This window comes from Oenanthe melanoleuca, chromosome 12 (genome assembly GCF_029582105.1).
Source record: "Oenanthe melanoleuca isolate GR-GAL-2019-014 chromosome 12, OMel1.0, whole genome shotgun sequence".
NCBI lineage: Eukaryota > Metazoa > Chordata > Aves > Passeriformes > Muscicapidae > Oenanthe > Oenanthe melanoleuca.
Genome location: NC_079346.1, coordinates 11,618,044 through 11,644,003, shown reverse-complemented (window position 1 = coordinate 11,644,003; position 25,960 = coordinate 11,618,044). Strand labels below are relative to the sequence as shown.

General features: G+C 38.3%; 1 protein-coding gene across 34 annotated transcripts in view; it reads left to right on the top strand.

Moving 5' to 3' along the window:
- The window catches only part of SLMAP (sarcolemma associated protein), a 76,070-nt gene that overhangs the window by 14,655 nt on the left and 35,455 nt on the right, over positions 1 to 25,960 (top strand). For 17 of the 34 annotated variants that reach the window (XM_056501984.1, XM_056501977.1, XM_056501982.1 and 14 more), the window contains exons 2-5: positions 17,034 to 17,181; positions 23,236 to 23,308; positions 24,133 to 24,169; positions 25,577 to 25,639. In XM_056501984.1, coding sequence (XP_056357959.1) covers positions 17,034 to 17,181; positions 23,236 to 23,308; positions 24,133 to 24,169; positions 25,577 to 25,639 — 321 coding nt within the window. Of the gene's footprint in view, positions 1 to 5,662; positions 5,765 to 17,033; positions 17,188 to 23,235; positions 23,309 to 24,132; positions 24,170 to 25,576; positions 25,640 to 25,960 lie in introns of those variants that run through there. The other 17 variants (XM_056501976.1, XM_056501969.1, XM_056501972.1 and 14 more) reach the window with 2 other exon arrangements.

Genomic DNA, 25,960 nt, shown 5'->3' with positions numbered 1-25,960 from the left:
GAGGTTCCAGGGGATTCACTGATTGACCATAGACACACTTCTTTCTGGGTTGCTGACCAAAATCTTTGTCAACCACACACAGCTAGTAAACTTTTAGAAAGAGAGGAATGAGAGAATGAAAGGTGTTAGCTGATCCTGTGTGAAGTTTTGTAGTTTCTCTTGTCTAACTGACAAAGAAGTAAATGTTCTGCATTCTATCAAAAAGGCCACTGCAAGAATACTTCCTATTGTAATTTATTGTGGAATATTACTGTCAATTGGCTTTCTTTCTGTAAATGATTATTAATTTTCTCTTAAAGTAATAAGTGAAAAATCATTAATAATTTGCACATTGGTTATTGTATATATGGGTTACTGATAAAATCTGGAAGGACCTTCTGAAATTTTTAAAAATTATATTCAAAAATTAGTTAATTCAAAATATTTGGGTATTCATAGAATAGTTAGGAATAAAGATTTAAATTCAGTTGGTTTTAAATACCTACCTTTCGGTTTTTAGAATAATAGCTGTGTGAGTTCTCTTGGGATTTTTCTCTTTTTTGTTACTCCGAACTATTGATGTGGTTTGCATAATTTTGTTTACTAGTTTGCTGTTTCTGGTATTTAAGTTTTCAAGTTAAACCTTTCAAAGGGAAGTGAAGAAAACATCAACGTTCCTGATGTGCCTGTTAAGAAACACTGAGGTTGAGAAACAGGTGGCAGAAAGCTGCTGGGTGGTGGTTGATGATAGTGTGTCATGCTTTGCATTAGTTCTGCTTGGCACTGGATGAGTGGATGGTATTGGAAGTCTGGAGACACTTGGCTGCTGAGTCTGGAAGTTGGCAAGTCCATCCAGTTTGTGCAGTCAGGAGGTAGATAAGCTGCTCAAGTTGTCCAGTTTTGAATTAAGTGCGAAAAGTATAATGCAACAAGGTAAATGAGGCACCTTTGTTAAGAGCACATGTTTATTTTATCTGATTTGAACTAATTTTTAGAGATAAAGAAGCAAGCCCTAAAATAAATGTACTAAAAATGCACTTTGTTTGTCTCATGAGAGCTTGTTAAGGATTAAATAATATACATTAAGCTCAGAAGTTTAGCACCCCTTTGTTTTTAAGGTACCTTCTTGAATGTTGAAAGAGTTCAGGATACTCTGTGATGTTTTTCCAGTTCCTTGTGTGCTTTGCACGTGTTGCTGTTGTGTGCTGGGAGGGGACTGGTCTATGCTCAGTTCCACCACATGTCTGTGAGGGTTTTGTCTATGCCAAAAGAAAGCAGAACATATAAACAGGGAGAAAGCTGGAGGTGTCCTGTGGTGGAGCTCTTGAAGTGGACGTTAGGATCCACAGCAGCTGTGGACTGCACAGGGTGTTTTCATATTTGCTGTGAAATGTTAATGCTCCCAGCATAGACCTGGTGTGAATGGGGGAACTTGGTGGGATAAGAAGGCAGAGAGCTGACTCCTGACACTTCCCTGGAAACCTAGATGAGAGATTCTGAGTGCAGTCAAGGAAAGTAAAGCCAAGAGATCTGTAAAGGCTTGAGGTTGTGCGTATGGTACTTTCCTGCTGCAGTCTGTCAGCTAACAACGTCTAAAATACAGCTGCTTCCTCAGCCCTGAGGAGATACTGTCAGGAGGTAATTTTAAGATCCAGTAGGAGAAGGGCTAGCTTACTTCTAAATCTGTGGTAGACTAATTCCTGCCTACTCACCAGAGCTCTGCGGAAAGGTGCTTTCATATGAGAGGGCCTTGCCCTTTACTTGTTTCCTGTATCTCTTAGATTTTGTAACTTCAGTGGAAGTTCACATGAATTTGTGTATAAGCAATCAGGAGAGCTGTTACTGATCTGTATACAAATCTCGTATTCTGTTTCTATTATAACAATAACATTTTAATTGTTTTAAGGCTGGCTGGGCAAAGTTTTGAAGTGTTTTTTCTGGTAAGCACTTGAAAATTCATTTAATGAAACTGTCATAGAGTTGTTTGGGATTTTAATTTTTTTCTTCTATGAAATAGTGCAAAGCTGTAATAATTCAGTGAACCATTCTACCAACCTGCATCATGTATTGTGTTTGGTATGCCTAGTATTTGCTTAAGACCCGAGTATACTACTTGGCTGCAGAGGAAAATCTTTTTCCAAAAAATTTGAAAGAAGAAATAGGGACGCACATGTTTCTCTTAAACTTGTGTTTAACCATGTTGCTCTTAATGCTGCCAATTGCCAGTGGCCCAACCTATTTTCCTTTGAAACAAGCTTCGGATAGCATCTAATTCTAATTAAAGTTTATTAAAACTTTGTACTAATAGTAGACTAATTATAGGTAGTGTAAAAGTCTTGCTGATTTTCCTTTAATCAAAGTGTAATCTTGTCTTCAGCTGTATTAAATTTAAGCTTGGATGACAAACCTCTTGGTATGTCAAAGCTTATTACTTAACAGCAGACATGTTTTTTGTGGGAAGGCTGTGTTTGTACTGGGAGTGCAGTTTGAATGTTATGTGAACTTAATTTGAGGGCTCATCTGTTTTGGTGATACACAGTACAGATGTTTTTTTCCATGGAGTAGATGGGCCAGTGAAGATGGGACTGATCTCATGCACAGTACCAGTGCATTGCCACTATTATTAAGTGTCATCATTTTTAATGACAAGCTTGCTGAACTTTCTTCCATGTTTTGTTTGGACTATAGTTTTTGAAATAATTCTTTAAATGTTTTTGTTTCGAGCTTCTAGTGTATGTCCTTCTGTCGGTTGGTTTTTTTTTTTTTTTTCTTTCTTTTAGTAAATGACTCATTCTCCTGGTTTGCTTTAGTTTCTGGACCTTGTTTTCTGTCCTTCTAAGAGCACAGATAATGAATTGTAGCAGAATTTAATATGTTAAATGTCAAGAATACATTTCTGCAGAGGGCTATCTTTGTACAGAAAAAGCCTAAGTGTTCTCAGAAGAGCAATTTTTGAAAATGCTGGTTAGGCACAACAAATCTGCATGTTAATTCTGATTCTTTAGCAGCATATGGCAAATTTTTCTAGCTAGATACTTTTTACCATTGATTAGGAAGTTCAGTTTCTATATTTAGTGGGAAAAGACTTTCTGGTTTTTACTTAGGCTTGCTTATTCTGGATAGAATTCCAGTAACTTGTGTAATTTCAGTATCAGGAACACTGAAGTTGAGAAACCTAATTTTAAAATTAGAGAAGTACGAGAATTGTTAATGTGGATGTTGAAGCGTAGAAGTAGGTGGTCTGGGAGGCTTTAGACTGTAAAGATGGAATTAATATTTTAGGCAACTCATAGAATATGTGGGTATATTCGTATAATTAATAGAAAATTCAGTATTAAAAGAGCCTTGAACAACCAAATCTTTATAACATAAAAAGTCTTAAGCTGTAGTTTCTGCTCTGTTTGTGGCACTGGTTTTGCATTACCCAGCCCGGGCAGTGTGTGTTGTGCATCAAGGCCTTGCCCTCTAGTGGCTGCAGCTCAACTTTAACAGTGAATGGAAAAGGCATTTTCGTGCTTAGGGAAGGGATTTGGAAAAAAAATCTTATGGTGGTTTAAAGAATTAAATCATCGAGGGAGGCTATTTCTTCTTGCACTGACAATCTAGAACCTCTGATGCAAGAAGAAAGACGTTCTTTTTGTACTTTGAAATTTTTTGTCTGTGTTCTAGAGGGAATTATGGCACATTTAGTATGAAAAATTGTAAGGCTTGATAATGACTTTTCAGTGGTGTGGACAACCACTCCCCCAGGCTTGTCAGCTGAAAGGGTGTGGAATTGCCAGCAGTACTTTGCAGCTCCCCTGCTCCTAATGCCCACTGGCAGATTGGCACTGATGTGTTCTGTGTGCATTTCTATTGACCAAGAGATTAAGAGATTTGGGTTATTGGTTGTTTTGTGTGTATGTGTGTTGTTTTTTATTTTTAGCTTGTCTGAAGAATCACATTCATGGGCACAGGTGTTACCAGTGTAACATCCTTGACGACTCTGATAGAAAATAGCTGTGTCTGTGTGTAGAAAGCTGTACCTTGGCAAGTTTTGCCATATTAGCAACCTGTCTAATCTGTAAATCCAATGTACCTTGCATGTGATTTTTGCCCTTGACTAAGGTGTATAAATCATGAGTCACCATGTTTGGTACTGTAACTACCAGATCCTTGAACGTCTTATCTGCCCTCTGCCCATTCCTCTGCTGGGGTGGCTCTGACATGCACTGTGAGAAGGTTGCCCCTTGTTTTGTAGCCAGTATGATACAACTAAAGATATTGCTGATCAATATTCTGTTGGATTGCCTATGAAAAATCAGCTCATACATTCTCTCCCATTGCTGTCTGACCCATCTTCATATGTGGATTTCTTAGATTTAAAATAAATAATATTTTTCTTTATTGTGAAATTGTTGATCTCAAAGGAGCACCAGAATAAATCTGCCTTTGTTTGTGAATATCAGTGTTTAATTAGTACTTGCTTTGAAAGTACTGATTCAAGAATGCATTGCAAATAACTGCAGCCTCCTCCCAGGGTATTTTTGCTCTCACTTTGTTGGAGGTATGGCTTGGCAGTGCCTTGAGTACAAATATTAAACTCCCAGTTGTCAGATCTCTTCTCTGTCCTGGAAAATGAATTTTCCATCTTTGGATGGAGCCACACCCATCTCTCTAGGTGTTTGGTTTCCAGTTAATTGCATTTGCTCTCTGCGTGGAATGCTGAAGTTCAAAACACAGAATGAAAATAAATTAAATTTAGTAATGTTTTTTTCAAGTTTTGGTCTGTCCTTGATGCAGAAAAGCCTTTTTGAAAAGCAAGGAAGAGTGTATTGTTCTGGTGACCTGTTGTTTTCAGTATGAGGAACTGTGTGGTGAACTCTCACTACACTCTATTTTACTAATATTTGTGGTTTGGACCTCTTACAAAAACATCTTGTTTGACATGATTAAAATTAGTGCAGTGTCATTTGTACTAATGCAGTTCCCTTCACTTAGGACTTGTACTTCTGTATCTTTATTGGCTGCCTTGAATTTATATCACAGTAGCTTTAAGTTTATTCTCAGCATGGGCATTTTAGCTGTAGTTTAGCAATGTGCTGAACATTATTTTCCTTGTGACACTTGTGGTCTGTGAATTAATAGTTCAGGAGCAGATGGTGGTAGAAAGTAAGCAAACATTGCTTTGTGAAAAGGAGAGGTGAATTAACTAGGCTGTGTGCAGATGTTTGTTTAAAAAAAATACTGTAGTGATATTAGACAAGTCTTTTCAGATGGAATATATCCCTTAATAAAAAGGGAGAAACTTTCCTAAATTTTTCAGGCTATTTTGAGAGATCTTGTATAGAGAGAGAATACCAAACCACTGCTGCATTGCATTTGGAGGTATCTGTGAAATCTGATGTGGGTTTTTTTCTTTATCTGAATGTGTGATTGCTGGGAGTTTTCTCTGCCATAAACCAGCAGCGGTATGGAATTAATGATAGGTAAACACAGTGCCTTGTGTGGAACGAGTAGAAATGAGAAATAGTTTGAAATAGTTTCAACAACTGCATTTACTCTCTAAGCAGTTGAAAAGTCAACATGAGAGAAGAGATTCTTCTGTGTCAGGAGTAGAGGAGCTTTGATGTAAAGATTAACTAATTTAGCAACTTAGCAGCGAGTAGCAAGACAATTAAGAAGCTTTTGCAGTTCTGCACCTGCCTTGAAATGTTTGGAGTTGGAGTTTCCTGATAAACTAAGGAGCTGCCTCCTAACCTTCTGCTTTTGTATAAGTAGTTCATCTCTTCTGGTGGAGTATCTGGTAATCCTGGCTTCTGTTGTGGTTTTTCTCTAATTTGCTTGCAAATGAAAATGTAATTGTTTGCTGATAGAAGTTGAGTAGTGCAAATTTCTTAAGGAAAATTTCGCTTTCAATTAATTTATTACTAGTTACTTAGTTATGTCGTTAGCTCAAGATTTTTGAGGAAGCAGAAACAATGGATAATGTTGGTGTTGAATTTATCATTCTGAGTATTTACTGACAGATGCTGATATTATTTCAAGATTGCTTTTATAAAAACAGTTATTTTTCATTTGTTTTCTTATTTTTCTGTCATTTCTGGTTATTCTTCAGTGTTTTGCCATAAAAATTAATTTGGTTTCTTAAGTAGATGTTACAGAAATTTTAGTTTTGTTTATGGAAGATTCTAATAAGGTCAATTAAAATCTAAATATCAGGAGAGATTTATTCCTTACCTCTGCCCTTAAATTAGGGCGAAGCTCTGTCCAAACATGACAAGCCTCTCTCTTTATGTCATACTTTTCGTTGCAGTAATCGGAGACAAAACCATACTTTATTTTGGTCTTGTGCTTCATTAGGTCTGCCAAAGAATGTGGACTATCAAGTTTAACCATTTTTTGATGGTGAATTTAAAAATAAAAATTTTTGTTTTCTGAATAGTCGTAGAGTTCATCACTAGTGCAGAATATTTATGGATACTTTTGCCTCCTAAAGGAAAGAGTAAATAATACAGTATAAACCTTTAGAAACATGTATTTGAAAAGAAATTAAGATTGTGTATGAATACCTGCTCTTTGCAGAGCTTATTTTATCTAGATACATGTGTCCTACAAATGCAGTCTTTAGGAATTTGTACATGTTGAGAGCAAGTTAACTTTACTTATTGCAAAGTTTGAGTGTGCCATGTTGCCAAACTTTAATTGCCTTTATTAGAGTAAATAATAGTGCTTTGCTTCCAGTCTAGTTTTGTAGGAAAGTATTCTTATAAGAGCATCAGGATTGATGAGTATTTCAGCAATATTTTGCACTTAGAGGTAATTAGCCTGAAGAGGCCTGGATTTCTGTGTAATGGCCGATTAGGGTGTTTTATTTCTTTATTTTAAAGCTGCATTAAGTTGCAGCTTATTTCTGTAATTGATTAATATAGATAACACAGTAGCATTAAGTGAAACCTTGGGAAGTCATCTTGGCCATATGTTTTCCCCAGGGTAGGTGTTTGATGTGATGATAGAAGTTGAGATAAATTATACAAAGTAATCCCTGGTGTCGCAGTGATATGATGTAGATGTACAAATGTCTTGTGTTACAAGAGGCTGAGCTTCTTTAATGAAATAAAGCAGAAAATTTCTTTGCAAGAAGTACACTTTCCTTCTAGAAACCTGTTTTTATCTATTTTTACTGGTTTTATGAGTACATTGCGCAAGTCAGTGTTTTAATATGGAGCAGGAAAAGTTCTTTTGAAGCCTCTGGATTTATGTAGGATGTTGTTATCTATGACAGCAGTAAGACAAAATAAGTCTCTTCTTTATATTGTTTTAGTATTCTAATGAGTCAATTTGAGCATCTTGGGATGATGTGAGTAATCATTTCTTGGGAAGATTTCTGTTGATTGTACTTTATTGTTGGTGTATTTTAGCTTTGCAGTTAAAGCAATGATGTGCCTTAAAATTCTCTCAACATTTTCAGGATGGAATTAAAATAGTATTTGAGAATTTTCATGTAGGCTGAAAACTCAATTTCCTCAAGAATATTGTATATAACTAGTACTGAGTTGGGTAGTTTTGTTGTGGGAAACTTGTGTGCTTTGTCTATATTCAGAATGGACTTGCGTTTTTTCTGAAAGTGTTAATATCTTTTTTTTCTTTTGTGATTCATGTACAAAAGTTTTAAAGCATGACGTATTAGAAGGGACAGAGTTTCATTCTGCTGAGAAGAGAATAAATATAAAATTCTTCTAGTTATCCTGAAACCGTCCAGCACTTGCAGCAGAAGGCTGATACTCAGCTTTTTGTGAACTGTGAGGACAAATGTTAAGCAAAAGAGACATTCTAAAGAGTAGTAATTAGTAACTATGGTGACAGATGTCTCACTGTAGCAAGTCAGTCAGCTATATATAAACCAAATTACTTGTAAATTAGAACTCTTCCTCTACATCTCTTCTTTTTAAAAATAGCTTTTTGCATCAAAACTAGTGACACTGATGTGTGGAGAGGGATCTATTTTTGTATGGTGGTGTCACATTTTGTGGTAAAACATTTAATCTTGAAGTTTTTACTGAGTATCTATCTTGTCATTCTTCTCCTTTTGACAGTGAATGCCGTTTTGGATTATTTGAATAATCTGGGAATAGACTGGCACTCAAGTACATGAGCAACTTATACCTTTGGCAGTCGCTTCCTTCCACACCTTGTGTTTCCTGCAGAAAATTTTATTTAGAAGAGGAAGGAATATTTTGTGTCATGCCTGAGATTGCTTCTGCTCACATCCTTGGTCATTAATCTTCTACCAGTACACTTACTACAGAATTTTGAAGAGGCCTTACAGCGTCATAGGGACAATGACTTGTTCTTCTGTGACTTGGTGCTGTACTATGTTTTTTCATATGGAGTATGATTGCTGGGAGGTGTTAATTTTACAACTGTCAAGTTAGGCTAGAAATGTTTGTTTCTAGAAAATAGTTTGTGTTACTTGAATGCTACCAATTCTGTTGAAGGAGGGTGAAGGCAAATAGGTTAGCAAGGGAAGCCATCCTTTATGATAATGTTTCCATTCACATGGGTTGTGCACAGTCATTGTGCACAATTGTAGAGTAAAAGCTTTGTTTTCAGTTTAATCTGTTACTTCAGTACTGGTGTATATGATATATTTAGCATCTTATATGAAGGATTCTTTCCCTGTATCAACTGCTATCACCATGACACTACTGTGTTTTTTTTCCAGATATTTTCTTGTTTTAGGTGTTAGGAGCATTGATAGTTCCTTTTAAAACGAAAGTAAATAAAAGCAATCTGCAAGTGATTTAGTGATGTTCATACAGTTCTGCACTGACTGATGTTGAGGGATTCAGCAATTGTAATGCAGTTTGTTTACTTACATTTTCACAGAATGGTTCAGATTGGAAGGGACCACAGTGGGTCATCTGGTCCAGTCTCTCTGATCAAGCAGGGTCATCTGAGAGCATGCGGCACTGGATTGTGTCCAGATGGTTCTGGAATATCTCCAGTGAGGGAGACTCCACAGCCTCTCTAGGCAGCCTGTTCCAGTGTGCAGTTACTGCAGAGTAAAGAAGTTCTTTCTCATATTCAGGTGCAACTTCCTGGGCATCAGTTTCTACCCATTGCCTCGTGTCCCATTGCTTGGTACCACAGATTGGAGCCCAGCTCTATCATTTGACACCTGCCAGCAGATACTGATGGACATTGGTGCCTGTCATTGGTTCCCTTTTCAAGGCAGAACAGCCCCAGCTCCCTCAGCCTGTCCTCATAAGAGACATGCTCCAGTACCTTCATAGTCTTTGTAACCTCTGCTGGACCTGCTCCAGGGGCTTCATGTCTCTCCTGGACTGAGAAACCCAGACCTACATTTTATGAAAAAACATGTATTTCCTGAAAGCAAGGATGATGTAGGTCATGATTTCCTTAATTTTCTTAATTTGGCTTGAAACAAATGTCTCCTAATACACAAAACTTCAGATTCTGGTTGTGAACTGTACTTAAAAGTACTTATGTAATTTATATACTTACTCTGACATATTACAATTGACAGAAGTCAGGTGGTTGGCACTGTAAATGCAGCCTGCTTTCTGCCATTCTGTTCTTGACTGATGCTGCTGCTGTGGGAGGTGTGAGTGTGTGGCTTAGGAATCAGCTTCTAAAGTTTGCTCAGTTTTAGCTCAGGTCGTTGTTACATACCAACCAAATTAAGCAAATTGAAAGTGGTAGTAGTTCTGAAACTGCCCTGGGTTTTCAATTGTCCCTGCTGTCAAGCCAACTTTGCTGCATTCTGTGGTGGCTAAGGAGCAGGCAACACACCACCATCGTGGTCCAGCTGCCTCATTCCTTTTGTCCATTACCATATGAGAGCTGAAGAAGCCAGTCTGGAACGTAGTGGTTGTCAAAGGTGTAGGAGATTATGGGTTAAAGTTGAGGGCAGCAGTGCATAATCACACAAACTTTTGGACACAGGCAGTAGATATTTTTCTCATTATTGTATGCATGCTCAAATTTTGAATTGTGAGCATGGGTTTTTGCATTTGTTTTAAACTAGAGAACTTGGATTGTGATATAGTTTGAGGTCTCCATCTTTTAGCCATCTTCTATCATTCTCTTAAGTATGAGTTACTTGGAAAAATGAAACAATACTGCTTGAGAATTATATTTGATAAAAATAGCTCAAACCATTTAAACAGCATTTTTAAGCTCCATGTAGCTAGTTGTAAAAGTGAATAATTAGAAAGCATTGCTTAATACTTTTAGTAGCCTTTCTGTTAATAATGACCACTTTGTAATACAAATCAAAAATCATTGTAAAATAAACATCTGATATCCTCTTTCTGAATTTTTGGATATAGAGTAAATTACCTGTAACTACTTAAAGAATAATATAGAGCTATTGACTAATAGTAACCCTAAGACCTGAGCTTTTCACCTTCAGACAAGTAAGTTGAGTTGCAGCTACTGGCAAATGTGTGGTTTGAAGAGCGATTTAGAAAGTAAATGCAGTGCTTAAATGGGCACAACACATAGGAGATGTCATTAAGTCTGCAAACATACTTTTTTTTGTGGTTTTCTTTTTTGTGAAGGATTTTAATGTGCCAGATTTCGAGTTCTGATAGATGTAAGTGTATCTGTAAAAGTCAGCAAAGTCGTATGTCAAAAGTCTGTGCTGAAATGTTTGCAGGTAGAACTTGAACACGTTTGCTTTGTTCTGTTGAGAAAGGTGACATTTGGCTATTGAGGAAGGCGCTAGAGCAACTCAAGGTTGTAGCCAAACACACGTTTTATGCACAATAGATCTGTTGGTGTCTCTCAGTGCTGGGCATTGCCTTTCTGTCTACCTAAGGTGCTTCCTTTTCCTCACCACAAATCCATCCACCTTCCCTTCTGTCATGGTCCCTGTGTCCTTTTTCAGGCTAAGTCTGCTGACCACTCACACAAGAGTTAAGCTAAATGAGGGCCTATAGTCAACTTCAAAGCACTTGAACAACATCGACATGGCAAGAAACACAGTGATTAATATTTTTCAGCACCTCAAATAATACATCTAAAAAGGCCAAACTGTGTTTATACCCTGGCTCAGTTATGCTGGCACAAAGCTGCTTTTACTGGCACTGTTTATTTTGCTTGACAAAGGTATGAGCAACCAGCAGGGTTGTCCTGGTAGTACAGACAACAAACCCTCAAGGTGTAAACAGATGTAGGAACAACTTGGTCAGCAGAAGAGCATATTCCCTGCTGTCCTTTCCCCTCTGCTCCTTGTAACTACTGGCAAGTTTTGAAGTATAACATTGAATTCCTGCGGATAGCTGGATTTTAACCTTTTCTCATCAGTGTAGCTGGGCTGATTAGGCTTACGCTTTGAGTTAAAAACACAGTGACTCTTTTTGTCCAGTGCTGTATCAAAGAATGCTTATTTTTTTATCCTTTATTATTATTATTACTGCATAGAAAAAGTGGTAAAGTTTATTATTTTTTAGAAAAGTTTCTGAAAACTACTAGCAAGTTTTGCAATACTTGCAGTCCTTGAAAAGCCAACTGCCACTCCTTCACTCTGTTCAATCTGACTGGAAATTCCCTTTCTACACAGCTGGTTGCTTTTAGTTTCGTAGTGCGTGCCTGCCTGGGGTAGTTAGAATAATTTTTAAAAGGATTTCATAAGAACTGAAAAGCTAATGCACTAGTTATGTTTGTTAGTTGAAGGAGCAGGGGCTTAGTAAGCAAAGAGCTTACTAAATAAATTAGATCTATGTGTTTAAGAAACAGAAAACTAAATAGAAAAGCAACTTTGCTTGATGTACCCCACCCTGTGAATTATGCTTGCTTATGGAGACAAATACTTGTACTTCCTTGATAGGCGGGTGGAGTTAGGCAAGTGAGAGGAAAGGAATTTAGGATCTCTCTAAGCAGACCAGAGTGAGCAACTTAATCAATTGGATCTGGAGATAATTTAGCATTTGAACTTCTCTGTCTTACAGCCAAAGGACAGACCTGGAATTCAGTATGGTTTGCACAGTGTACTCTGCTAGGAGAGTGCTGCTCCCAGAATGAGAAAATCGTCAGTGTTAAGACTGAAAATAAGATAAAGTAATCTTGTTACAATATGAGTGAAAATGATTTCTAGCCACAGTGTGGCAAATGTTGGCCATTATTGTTTTAAGTCTTTGGCTTTGCACAATTGGACTTGTTGGCAGTGTACTTTGTTTCCTGATAGAATTCTCACGATGCAGTGAGTAAATTAACTCAGATGCATTACTGCTTAGTGAAGTATTACTGTAGGGCAAATATTCTAATTTCTAAATCCCTATTTACTTGCTGCTTTTGACTATTAGCTTTAGTACTCATGGGGTGCATTTATAATACCTGCATTAATTGTACAATGATTATTTAATGTGAGTAGGGGAAGAATCTTTCATCTTTAACTGCCTTGCTGCCCCTTTGTGGCAGTAACGAAGCTGCCATCTCCTTACTGGTTATAGTTCATAATTTGACAAAATAATTTAAATTTTTCTGGTTCAAGCTAAAGCCACAAAGGTATAACAGGATCCTGAAGCTCATGTGAGTTATGTGTACTTCTTTCACAGCGGAAACAAGAGGTGAGAGAAAGGTAAACTAGGAGATTCTGAAATTTGAGTTCTTTTTCGATATTAGTTGTTTAGGCAGTGAAAATTTATTTAATAAGTAAAATATATTAAATTTTGACTTCGGATAAAAGGCAATAGCCTACCTTTTGGTGCTTATTTACTTAATTATTAATTCAGCTATGGAATGAGGCTGAAGTAGGTTTGATTATATGTGATGGTTTCTTCTTTCTGCATTATTTGATGTAGAAGTTGTTACTCTTCACATATTGAATCTGAATCTCTGTGGACAAACTGTCTCAGTTTTCCAGCAATTCTCCTCACTATAGTTTTCAGAATAATTGCCCTGAAATGCAGTTTCAAGCTGGGTTAGATGGAGTAGCAGTAATGTGCTCTTAAAATGAGAAAGGATGGCTCTACATAGTAATAGAAAATAATAATATTAAAAAGCTGGTCAGTTGTTTCCTCCTGTAGTTCTACTGTAATTAAATCCAGGTAATCACATCACTGAAGAAGTGTGCTACTATTTCTTCAAGATTTTCTGTATGTCTTTGAGCCCAAACTTTGTCTTGTCTGAGATCCTTCAGTAGTGTCTCATCCTGTGTCAGGCCTGCATATGGCTTGGGAAAGAAAACACTGCATAGCTTTCTCACTTGTCAGGCTAATTAAGGATTTCTCTTCAGCCTGCCTCCTGGAAGATGTTACAATAGTGATCATTAAACAGAATGGGTTTGTTATTGCTAGTTGGTTTTATTACTTTGAAGAAAACAGTTAACCTACATTTCATAAGTTAGGTTAAAATCTGTCCTGGAGCATAGCAATTTGCAGCTTCCAAATATCAGTTAGAATTAACATATTTTATGTGCTTAATTTCGATGTGTTATGGTTTGGGATCACTACAGAAGAATCTTCTATTTCTCTAATAAGAAAATACTAGGAATTTTTTATGTGGGGAAAAATCATAGTGGTATCTAAGTGCATAAAAATAACACATGAACTGATTTAGCAGGTTGTTGATGCTCTTCTGAGTCATTGACCTAGAAGACGGAATGTGATTTTTGTGTACCATAGGTCAGAGCAGAAGAGGTATGTTTGTTCCATTTGCAAAACTGAACAGTAACTTTAAATATTATAAATACTAAATTTGTGAAATAAGTACATAATTCCTTGCAAAACAGGGAACCAAAATTCTATAGTTTTTTGAAACTTCCATAATATAGTTTCTACGGAAGATGGACTGTACTGGAGAAGTTTGTGTGTACTGATGAACTGCAAGTTTTATTTTAGAATAAAATCTTCACAAATTTTGAGGAAGCAGCTTGGTAAGGTGTCTGCAGTTAACTCATCTGATTACTGGTGTGTAGGTGGGAGGGGATATAAACAATAAATTACTAAAGAAGAAATACAGGCTAGGTTTTTATTTTTGTCTGAGCTATTATGATAATAGAGGGTAAATTTCTTGAATACTTTGTGTGTTACCTTGTATTTTTTAAGAAAGAAGGGGAAACCAGCACTGGAGTGTTATATACAGCTATCCCTTGAATTAAGGATGTGGTAATATTTTAACAGGCTTCAAAAGCTGAGTTGTTTTGAATGTGTGTGAGCTGCTCTCTCAGCTCTAGAGGACTTGGTTTTAATATCAGCTATAAAAGGGCTGGGACTTTGCTCTGGAGAGTGAATTACGAAAGCAAGTATAATTAGGCCAAGTATATGCTGCCATTTTTTCTGGCAGCACCAGATTAAGCACCTCCTCGTTTACCTTACATCAGCTCGAAACTGGTTTGCGGTGACTAAACAAGTACCTGAGCCAGTCAAGTGACAAGGTGGTGGCACAGCTCAGCAGCCAGAGCTGGGAAGGGCAGGATTCGTGGCAGCTCTGAGAGCTGGCACTGCTGCCTGAGCCAGGCTGTGCTGGGAGCAGGAAGGACAAATGGTGCTGAATTCACAGAAGGTGCTATGTTAGACAGCTGCTGTGTAAAAGGTGTTGGTTTGGGAATCAGAGAACCCACTGTGCTTACCACATAATGAAATAGTACATTAAAAACCAGAATACTGCCACAAGTACTGGTTAATGTATAGACACATTTGTTTCAGGGCTTGCACTTGATTTTATTTCTTGAACATAGCTTTAGTAATTATGCAAAAGGATGGAGAGATTGACCTTTGAAAAAGATCATTTGAACTAGTGAAAACCAGCATGGAAGTAGCATTTGAATTTGCTACCTGAAAGGGACTGGCTCAGTGGGTTCCTGAGGAATGGCTAATTTAAAGATAAGTGAATCCTTTTTATAGCAAGATTTGAAAGGCAGTGTGTTTTCCCTTCCTTAGACATCAGCTATTAACATGTGCCTGGTATTGCTTCTTTGCTAGATGCAGGAAGAAGAGTATTTACAAACAGAGTGAAAAGACTTGAAGAGCATCACTTTTCTAAGATTTATGTGATACAATTCAGTAGTATGTACTTAAGTGGACATCAGTTACATAATGTTAAATGTAATGTGTATTTTCTGTGGACATTTGGTTGTAAATATCCTTCTGCACTTTGAATTTTGTGTCTGCTGATGTTTTATAAGTTTTGTATGGCTGATGCTCTGTTGCAGTTCTTTCCCTGTGGTCACTGTCCTGTATTTCCTTGTGTAATCTTGTCTGAGTCCCATTTGCAGATGCTGCAAAAATGTGGTTACAAGGGGCAATGGTTAATCAAAATGTTGGGAGGGATAAAAGGCAGATAATGTGGAGAGAAGAAAAGGGTGGGGAAGAGCAAATAAGCAGAAGCATGTTTGTTTCTCCTCGCCTGTGACTCACTTTTTCGTAACAGAAGAATTTTCAAATTAAGAAGAAAGCTAATTCAAAACAAACAGGAAGCAAGAAATAATTATCTCTGCACTGAACTATGAGAGGGTTCAGTACTTTCAGACTATTAAATTAACAAGCTAATTAATTTGATTGGCTTTTAAGCATATGACTTATAAAAGCTATATTATATACTAGTATGTTAACAGATAGCCTTTCATAACATGGAGAGTATTATTTAGAGTGGATTTGATTATTAATACCGTGAATGCAGTCATAATTTCTTGATCTAGCCATAATTTATGTTTACCTTCATCTATATCACCTTATGACTGATTACTGTTTTCTTTTCCTTCAACTGAAAATCTAAGGTATATCTGTTGTGGTGAGGGAAGTCTTTCACATGCTGGATTTAATTTCAAACACCTACCTGAGCTTTTCTGTGCTGGCATTCCCCTTAATTGCTGTGTCCTGTGTACTGGACACAGTGGAATTCCAGCTCTGTGCTTAGGTCCACTGTGTTAGGCTATATAAGATCCATATCATACACTTGGTGTCATTTTCCAGTAGAAGATCTGACGAGCCCTGGTGCTGTGCTCCTTTCAAAACCCATCTTTCCCCTCAACACTGTGGTTTTGAGCTACGTATCAGGTTTTTTTTGAGGCATGCAATAATAGAGGAAATTAAAAGCAAGGGAAATTTTGCATGGAATGCTGAAAAATAATAAAAAAAAAAGGTCAATTGCTTTTATAAGAAAAACAAGGCAATACATTAATTTCTCTGAACACAACTTCTTTTCCCCCAGCCTTATGCGTGATTTGGGACTTGATGAGATTCTTTATGAGTTCAGGAAGCCAGTGATTTCTGCCAGACCAGCAGGTTCCTGTAGTAGCTGTTATCTTGGAGTAGTGAGATGGACTCATTCCAGTAGTTACACCTGGCTGTCAGTAACTTTCTGGTCCCCTCTTTTATGCTGTCACTGCTCAGGTTGTAGCAGTCACTCTGGTCTTCTGCTGGTGATTCATTTGTAACCTCTTATATGCAGCAGTTTTGACTACAAGTCTTGTGTCATAAAAGTACTTTCAGATTCAATAAGTAGCTATTAACATTTAATTAACTCTACAGAGGCGTATTTACAAAAGTACTTGAAATCTTGAAATTAAGTTAATGATGTAGAGTAATATTGCTGAGAAGTAAAAGCATTGTGTTTATTTTCTTTCAGTTTCACCGTGGTCTTTTATTGCAATTTCTGAATTCAATCTTCTGCCTGAGGTTTTCCTTGTGCCTTCAGTAGCCTTCCCTGCAAAATGTTTGTCATGCAATACTGTTACCTTAAATGTATGAATAGTTAGAACTTTTTGTGTGTTGGCCAACTTAAATATGAATTGTTATATGTATGTGGCAAAAGGTGTTGTTGCTAATGACGTGATCCTCTACTGCAGGCAGTAGTTCAGATAACCTTTGTACCAATTATTTTCACAGTGTATGTGCTAGAATTCGATCATACATTAACTCCAAATCAAATACAAATACTTCTTGATAATGGGAAGGTGTTTCATCCTGATGAGGGTGTTTAGAGTTTGATACATTTGTTATCTTCTAGAAATAAATTATCTATAAATAAAATTTTACTTGTTCTTGTATTTGTCTTACTTTTCCCAGATATTTTACTGTTCTGTTTGTTTGTTTGTTTTTTTACAGTTCTATCTTCAAGACACTAAAAGTAGTAATGGTACCTTCATTAATAGTCAGAGACTTAGTAGAGGATCTGAGGAAAGCCCACCATGTGAAATTATGTCAGGTGACATCATCCAGTTTGGTGTAGATGTGACGGAGAACACGCGGAAAGGTAAGGGTATGGAACCTTTTTCTCATTTCTTTTCAAGTATATTTATTATGAACATCTTATTACAATCCAGTCTTTAAAACTAAATGGCATTTCCATAGTAAGAAAATAAGTTTTGTTTTGGTTTTTGTTACATCTTCCCTCCTTTGTGCTGGCAGTGAGCCCTGTGCCCATGTGGTACCTGATCAAGAAATTTCTCTGTTGAAAAGACAGACTCTATTTCTACCCGTATGCCCCCAGTTGGACTTTACTGGGTTGTTTCTATAGCCTACCTTCTTCCCTGGCTGTGTGGCTGCTACTGTATGTTGGGGAAGTGAAGATCTGGAAAAGGAGGCTCAGCTGGGGCCACATGTCCATCTATTGCCTCGCTTAAATTGATCCACAGCAATTTTAAAAGTGCAATACAAGCATATATAGTGTAGTGCTGTGTTGGGCTTTTTGTGTTTGGATTTTATTATTGTAATCACCTTTCTTTCAAGCCCTTTGAACCCTAAGGTTTCATCTAATAGTGTGGCAGAGGTATGAACCTGAATTTCTTGATCAAGTAGTCAGCACAGGTTTGAAACAGGCTAACTTAATTCTTTCAGGATACCCCCTATTTATTTCTGTGATGGCTACTGATTCTAATTTCTGCAGGTAGTTTAAAATGAGAATAAAAAGAAGGTGCTACATGACAAATAAGGTGATAGCCTTTTTGTTTGGTTTGTTTTTCTGGCTGTCTTCTTCCCAGTGTGCATGCTCAGGAGATCTTGTATTATGGCAATAGCTCTGTATCTGTGTTAATTAAAACACAGCCTCTATCTCTTTTCTTTTGAAATTACATAGTATTTCAGGAACCATTTCTTTCTCTTTCTGGAGGCTGGTCTGTATGGGGATTATCAGACTGTAATCAGTTTTGTCAAGACTTTTTCAAGTTTCCTAAAGGGTCTGCTGCTTTCTGTAAGCATTGAACTTCTGGCCATGTTCTGTAGAATCTTGCCTACTCAGTAATACGCAGGTTTGGCAATAAAATGTCAACTGCCATTACTCCTTAACTGCTTTTCTGAACGAGACCTTTATAGAGCTTATCCTTAAAGAGAAGTGTATTAGAGAAGAATGAAAGAATAATATTAGATTGGAAGGCTGACGATAAAGTTCTTTAGAACAAGCAAATAAATGAAATGTCCATCAAAGCAAACCTCTTGCAAACCAACCCCCCTAAAGCCCAGCAAACCAAACCATGGTATAACTGGAGAATTTCTTAAAGTGCATTAAGTGAATAAAACATGAAGATGGCACCTGCTCTCATGAATTTTGTCTTTAGCCAGACAGGGTTGTAATTCTCAGATCTGAAGTATCAGAGGAAGGTTAATGAATGTCTTTAAAGAAAATATTGTTTAGTGGTGGTGGTACTTTGTCATGGAGAGTTTTTGAAGCTGTCGGATTTTTGAGTGATTCACTGTGGTGAAAGTCTCATCACATTGTTTTACTCTTCTCAAAAACTATCTTGCAAAGATGCAACTCCAGCATATCTAGCTGAAATTGCCTGGGAGTTATTTAAACAGTTTCCATGTGAAGTAATTGCAAACATTTATGAATACTAGCAGTATACATGAAAGAAATCAAAGGAATACAGTGCTCATAAAGAACTTGGAACTATTAATTTGATGAGATGCTGTCCTTGCTAAGAGAAGCTGAATTTCTTCAAGTATATTTAGACTAAAACAAATTTTATTATAACATTTACTTGGAAGAAAAATTGGACTTGACTTGTTTTTATCAGCACATTGCAGTTATGGAAACATTTGTGGAAAGTTCATAGTAAGCAAATTCTTGCCATGAACTTTTGCCAGTAGTAGTTATTTGCTGTGGTTTTATGTTAGTTTTACAAAGCATGATACATTATACAAATGCTGGTGACCTGGCATTTGTGTAATGAGTGATCAGATTATGCAGCCTTCCTTGTCCTTTTCTCTGCCTTTGAACATGGAAACTGTGCTCATGTTACTCATGAATATGTTGAGCTCTTTAATGAGACAGAGGATACAAGTTTGCTTTCCTCCCTCTCTGCTCCCCCAAGCAGAGAATGAAGATTGTATCATCGCAGAGTGTTTACCTATGAATGCAGTTGGAATGCATATAAACATGGGATTTTCACCAGTTCCTTTCAGTAGTCTCAGATGTTACTGTTAATCTAATCCAGTCATGAAACAGACAGGAAAGTACTTTTTAGATTGGTGATTCCCTTTAAAAGCACTTTGCACTCTGGTATTTACATAATGCCTTATTTGCACAAGTCATTTCAGCAATCTGCTGTGTGTAATTATAAGGTAATGACGACAGAACAAGTATATTTGCCCATGTAAATTCTGATTTCTGTCAGTATTGCTAGAATACACTTATGTTATTGTTCAGGCTGTGTTTTAGTAAGTAATTCCCTTGCAAATGTGATCTGGATTTGGCTCATTAAAATAGTGGCATTCTCAGTATGTGATTTTTCAGGTTATCAGGTATGAGCACTAATTGCTCAGTTTCCTGCTGCTGAGCCAAAGTCGGTAACAGGTCCTGGAGAAGTGTTTGCATCCCTCCTGCTTCCTTATTTGTCCACTTGCTGTATTACTGACAAGCGCAGGGGCCTGGCCATTTCCCCCTCCTTAGTACAGCACTTACCTATTAACATCTCATTGTGTTTTTCTCTCTGTTAGCTTTTCTCCTTCTTTTTCCAATTGCAATGGTTTATTTTCTTTTAGCACTTTCTAAATTTCCCACTCATGCCAGGACATTCCAAGCTAACTGGTGATACTTTCCTGCACAGAAAGGAGCAGCAGCATTGCAAAGCAAGGTCAAATAATACCAACGTGGTTTAAATCAAATGCAGTTTATGCACTGTTTTTCTAGTCAGGTTTGGACTCTCTCATACATCTCTTCTGTCATGGGATGTTTGAGGGAGGTCATGCAAATGGGGGACCCAGTGTGTGCTGCAGGGCAGTGCACAGATCCCCGAGGGATGTAGGGAGCTCCCTCAGGGTTGGGTACCACATTAATGAGTGCAAATAAAAACAAGAGCATTATTGGCAAATTGTCTGTCTAGGAAGAAAAAACTGAGACAAACAGAAATGGTTTCTGTGTTCGCATTGTGCTCTAGTGTAGCAGAACCTGTTGGGGCTCAGGGCAGGTCTCAGGGGTTTTGGAGGGGACCAACGTTTGTGGCTCAAGTGTGGAACAGCAAATTGAGCAGGGTTTTACTCTGTGGAGAGAGCAGGGCTGTGAGGCAGCTGTTTCACACCATGCAGGGAGAAGGGGCTGGATGTGGAGGGAGCAGGGGCTGTAGGGCGGCTGTTTCACAGCATGCAGGGAGCAGGGGCGGCTGTGGAGGGAGCAAGGGCTGGATGTGGGGCGGCTGTTTGAGGCCATGCAGGGAGCAGGGCTGGTTGTGGGGCGGCTGTTTGACGCCATGCAGGGAGCAGGGCTGTGGGGCGGCTGTTTGACGCCATGCGGGGAGCAGGGCTGGATGTGGGGCGGCTGTTTGACGCCATGCAGGGAGCAGGGCTGTGGGGCGGCTGTTTGAGGCCATGCAGGGAGCAGGGCTGGTTGTGGGGCGGCTGTTTGACGCCATGCGGGGAGCAGGGCTTTGGGCCGGCTGTTTGACGCCATGCGGGGAGCAGGGCTTTGGGCCGGCTGTTTGACGCCATGCAGGGAACAGGGCTGTGGGGCGGCTGTTTGAGGCCATGCAGGGAGCAGGGCTGGTTGTGGGGCGGCTGTTTGAGGCCATGCAGGGAGCAGGGCTGGTTGTGGGGCGGCTGTTTGAGGCCATGCAGGGAGCAGGGCTGGTTGTGGGGCGGCTGTTTGACGCCATGCAGGGAGCAGGGCTGTGGGGCGGCTGTTTGAGGCCATGCAGGGAGCAGGGCTGGTTGTGGGGCGGCTGTTTGACGCCATGCAGGGAGCAGGGCTGTGGGGCGGCTGTTTGAGGCCATGCAGGGAGCAGGGGTTGGATGTGGGGCGGCTGTTTGAGGCCATGCGGGGAGCAGGGGTTGGATGTGGGGCGGCTGTTTGAGGCCATGCAGGGAGCAGGGCTGTGGGGCGGCTGTTTGACGCCATGCAGGGAGCAGGGGTTGGATGTGGGGCGGCTGTTTGAGGCCATGCAGGGAGCAGGGCTGTGGGGCGGCTGTTCCCGCTCCGGGGCGCGCGCGGGGCGGGGCGGGCTCGGCGCGCGGTGGCAGCGCTGCGGCGCCCCCTGGCGGCGGCGCTGCGCCATGCGGGCCGGGCCGGGCGGGAGCGGCGGCCCCGCGGAGCGCCCCGAGGTGAGTGGGACGGACGGGGGGTGAGCTATGGGGCAGCCTCCGCTCCATCGGCAAACCAGGGCTTGCTTTACTGCCTTTTCTTGTTAATTCCTCTGAAGAAATACTATAAACCTGAATTTAAACCATTACTGCTCTTCTGTGCAGTCAGTCCTGTATTCCTGTTCTCTGTGTTGCTTTAGCTCCGGCTTTCTCCTTGTTATTCCAATTGCAATGAACTGATGGCTAAAGGTTATACTGCAGTTTGGATATTGTTTCCTTTCTTACTATTTTAATTGTATAATTTTCTTAAAATCCTTGATACCTTTTCCCGGTCACTGTATATTTGAGATCTTTTGCTAATGCCCATTATATCTTAATTTGGCAGAAATAAAGCTCCTGCAGATTTTAGGAGATTTGTCAGTCTAGCTGCTGACAGAAAAACTTCAGAATTTATATAATCTTACAGCAAACCTACCTGGTATGTGACCCAAAGGTCAAGCTGTCTGTTGGAATTTAATGTCAGATATCCCAATGTTTTCTTATTAAAATCACTGATTTACTCTTAAAGAAAGAATTTTGCAGTATGAAAGCTATGTATTGCAAGGTACAGCTAATATTGCTAATGTATTTTTAAATGTTTTTGCAAACTGCATGTATTCCATTATAAATAAAGACCTCAAACTCTGCAGTTTAATCTGTTCTGCCCTGGCATGTAAATTTAATACTTTACCAGGTCAGCTTGAAAAAACAAGATACTATAGCCAGGACAATACATTTCCAAAGCATTTGCTAAATAAAGGTTAAAACCAGCTTGTCTTGGTTGGATCATTTCTCCTGTATTTTTAGATTCTATTGAGGTAGCTTCCTTAAAGACCTGTCTCATTTCCCTGGAGTGTTACCAGTGTCCTAAAACGCTCATTGCCTTTTTTTTTTTTTTTTTTTTTTTTTTTTTCAAACAGATTAACTGTTTTGCTGATATTAATAACTGAGAAAGGAGAGCAGCTGTTTGAGCTGTTTGTCTTTGTATGTTAGCGTATTCTGGAGGTATGGTGGTCCGTGATAGGTGACCACACACTCATTTGTATCTCACTTGTGGTAGTGCTATGGGAACAATGTACAGCTATCTTTCTGTGTATCTGGAAATAATTTTTACTTCCTAATTGATAGAACCATCCAGGGGAAAAAAATCAACCAAGACACACACATAATTTGGCTGTTGGCAAAGGCCTTGAAAATGGTATTGGTAACATTTTTTTAAGCATTGTGTAGAAAGTTTGAACTTGATGTATGAATCAAATATTGCATTTCCTATTGCTTGGCAAATTCCAGATCTTAAGTAAGTGTCAGTGACGTAAATTGACCTTACCTTTTTAAGTCCCTGGATATGCTTATCAGAATCTTGTCAAAAAAGGCAGCTCATTATTTGGTTTATACCTTTACATTCCCATTACCTGGTGCAGGTAAGATGCATTCCTCTTCAGTCATTTTTATGATCAAAACATTCACTTTTTTAGCTTCAGTAAAGACAAGTTTCAGGTATTGCTGCATGTGGAAGAGTTGGAACTGGAGCTGCTCCACAGGCAGGACTGAGTACACAGCATGACTTCTCCAAGTTTATAATGAAGAAGTTTCCTGTGTCCAGAGGAGGTCTGAGAAGGCAAGCCCAGGCCATGGTGCTTGAAGGTGTTCATGTCTCCTCTTTGCCTGAAGACAGTTTACTTGGTTACTATAACATAAGCACTGAACTTAAAATTAAGTAGTAATGGGTCATGATGACTTAGCATTTGTTTCTTTTCAGTTACCCATGGATGTATAGTCTCCACAATCAAACTGTTTCTTCCAGATGGAATGGAAGCTCGATTGCGATCAGAGTAAGAATATGTATTCACGTGTACCAAAATTTAACTACCGTAGGATGAGGATTGGATGGATATTATGTTTAAAAGCATCATGGGAGCAATTGATTGTCCTATGACTTTGCAAAGAAGTAACTGAGTGCATGGTTCTTTTGCAGGCATTATGAGGAAAAACCTCATTTGCTCGTTTTTAGTAATTGAGGCAATTATGAAGAATAAAGAAGCTCTCTATAAGAGGAAAAAAAAATCATGTGTAGTTGGGCTTTTCTTACAGTTTTACTGTTTACTTTTTTACAGTTCTGACAGGTTGCTCTGCTGAATGGATATTAGAAACAGAAGGATGTAGAGAAAAAGAAAGCAAATAAGCAGATTCTCCTGCCCTCTTTATGTGTGGTTATTATTTTGGCTCTTTTAAATGCACATAGATTTGACTAAAGTGAAGCTAATGGAAACTCAGATGAATATTGACAGTGTTTTCTGTGTATATGCCCATTTTTGAGAAATCTTCCAAAAGTATTAGAAACCAAAAACTTTAACATTTTGCTTGCACTGAATGCTAACCAAAAATGGCATAATTTTAGTCATCTTTCATTATAAACAATTTTGTGAGGTTTATTGCTTATTTAAATATCCTTTTATCATTAGTATCCAGAAATTCTTGTGTGAAGTTTTAGGATGTCTTTGCTTGCTTGTGGGAAGATAAGTAAATTACTATAAAAGATTTTCCATATACTTGCATGTCAAAATAAGAAATAGTAAAAATTTATGGTGTTATATTTTTAGTTTTGATGAAAATGTCAAAGTACAATATTTATTTTGTGTCCATTTTTATTTTTCAGTGTTATCCATGCTCCATTACCAAGTCCTGTTGATAAGGTAATTCAGTAGTTTGCTGGTTTATGCCTTATTCAGATACATGCTATATTCAGAATTGTTCTTAAGATGAAAAAATTGTGAAGTCTGTTCAGTAACATTCAGTAACCGTTCACTGACAGTTTAATATTTTGAGTGACATTTAAGGTAGAGGACTAATGCAGTATTATGGTGTATATTTGAAGGTAAGTTGACTTTTTACATTGTGGCACCTGAAACATGGCTTTGGAACAAAACCATTGATGTTAAGATGGCTAATTTCCAGGTACAGGTTGACAAACTAACAAGTCTCCCATAATTTAATACTTGATGTTTTGTGGAACCCAAGAAAAGCTCATGATTTGGTATTAGGATGAGGTCTATTTTCTTTGTATTGCTTGTTCTGTGCAGGAGAAGCTGCTCTGCACAGTCTGGAAAGCACTGTCATGTTCCCAAGGAAGGTTGAGACCAAACCTCTCTGCCTCTCTTGTATTGCCAGAGTTGCTCACTGTAGAGGCAAGGAGTCAGTATTGCTAAGTGTAATTCTTAAACTCACTTTTGGTAACGTGGGGGACTTGTAGAAAAGCTGTTAATAAATATTCCCTTGAGAAAAGTGATCAGGAATTGATTATTTCTCTAGTCTCTAAAAAGAAGGATTAACTTAAGTAGGTTGAAATCAGGGTTTTATGCATGAAGAACAAAATTTCAAGAAACTCTAGAAACTTGTGAAACCAGCACCCTGAGGAGTTTATAGGCTGTGTTTAAGTTGAAATTTCAAAACAATATGTGTGGCTTGGATCCAGGACAAGGGTAGAAATCCTGAGGAGGGACTGCAGATGTAACTGTGGGAAAAGAGTCAAAAATTATTTCACTGTAGGAAACCTACAAGAATTAGGAAGTTAAATGATTGGCTGAAATAAACCCTCAGAACAACCCCACACTTCTCTCCAAGTAAAGAACAGTTTGTTATTTTTCGAAGATAATACAGGTATTGCTTAATTCTGGAATAGATTTTTATAAAGGGAGATGATGATGATGGTAACTTGTAGGTCAGCAGGAAGTGTGCAATCATAATGTGTGATGATATCAAGATGGAAGCCCACAATTTGTGTTTATGCTTAAGCTGAATGGCTTTGCCTTTGTACCCCTTGTTTCTTTTTTGTCAGTTGAATCTCAACTATACCAAAAGCTTTAAATTCATTGTTGTGTTGGTGGTTCAAGTACTTGTGCATAAACACAGTGGGGCCTAAGCCCCAAGTAGAGAAATTCTGTGATTAAAAAAGCATAAATAGCAACAGAACAAGAAATGAAGCAAAATACTATTATTCAATAATCTGAAGTCTAGCTTTGTGATTAGATTTAAGTTAATTTTGCATTATTTGTGTATAGAGAAAAATTCAAAACCATTCTGATTCTTAACTTCTTTTTCAGGTTGCTGCTAACACTCCCAGTATGTATTCTCAGGAATTGTTTCAGCTTTCACAGTATCTACAAGTAAGTTTTCTTTTAAGGGCATTTAGTTTGGTTGAATATTTTTGTTCAAAACACAGATCTTATCCTGTGGCTTGTACCTGTTGGAAACTACAAAGGAAGGGACAGTGCTGGCAACTCTTCTTCCTCACTGGCATCACCAGCCTTTCTGTGCCTCTGTGTCAATTTAATAGGTGTGTTTTCCCAAGATGTCATGTCACAAAATTAGCCTGCTAAATGGCAGCACGTTAAACTGTGTGCTGATAGATAAACTCTTTATAAAGGATGATAAAATCAGCTTTCTGGGAAAAACATAAAAGCTTTTTTGCTGGTAAATTCTATCCA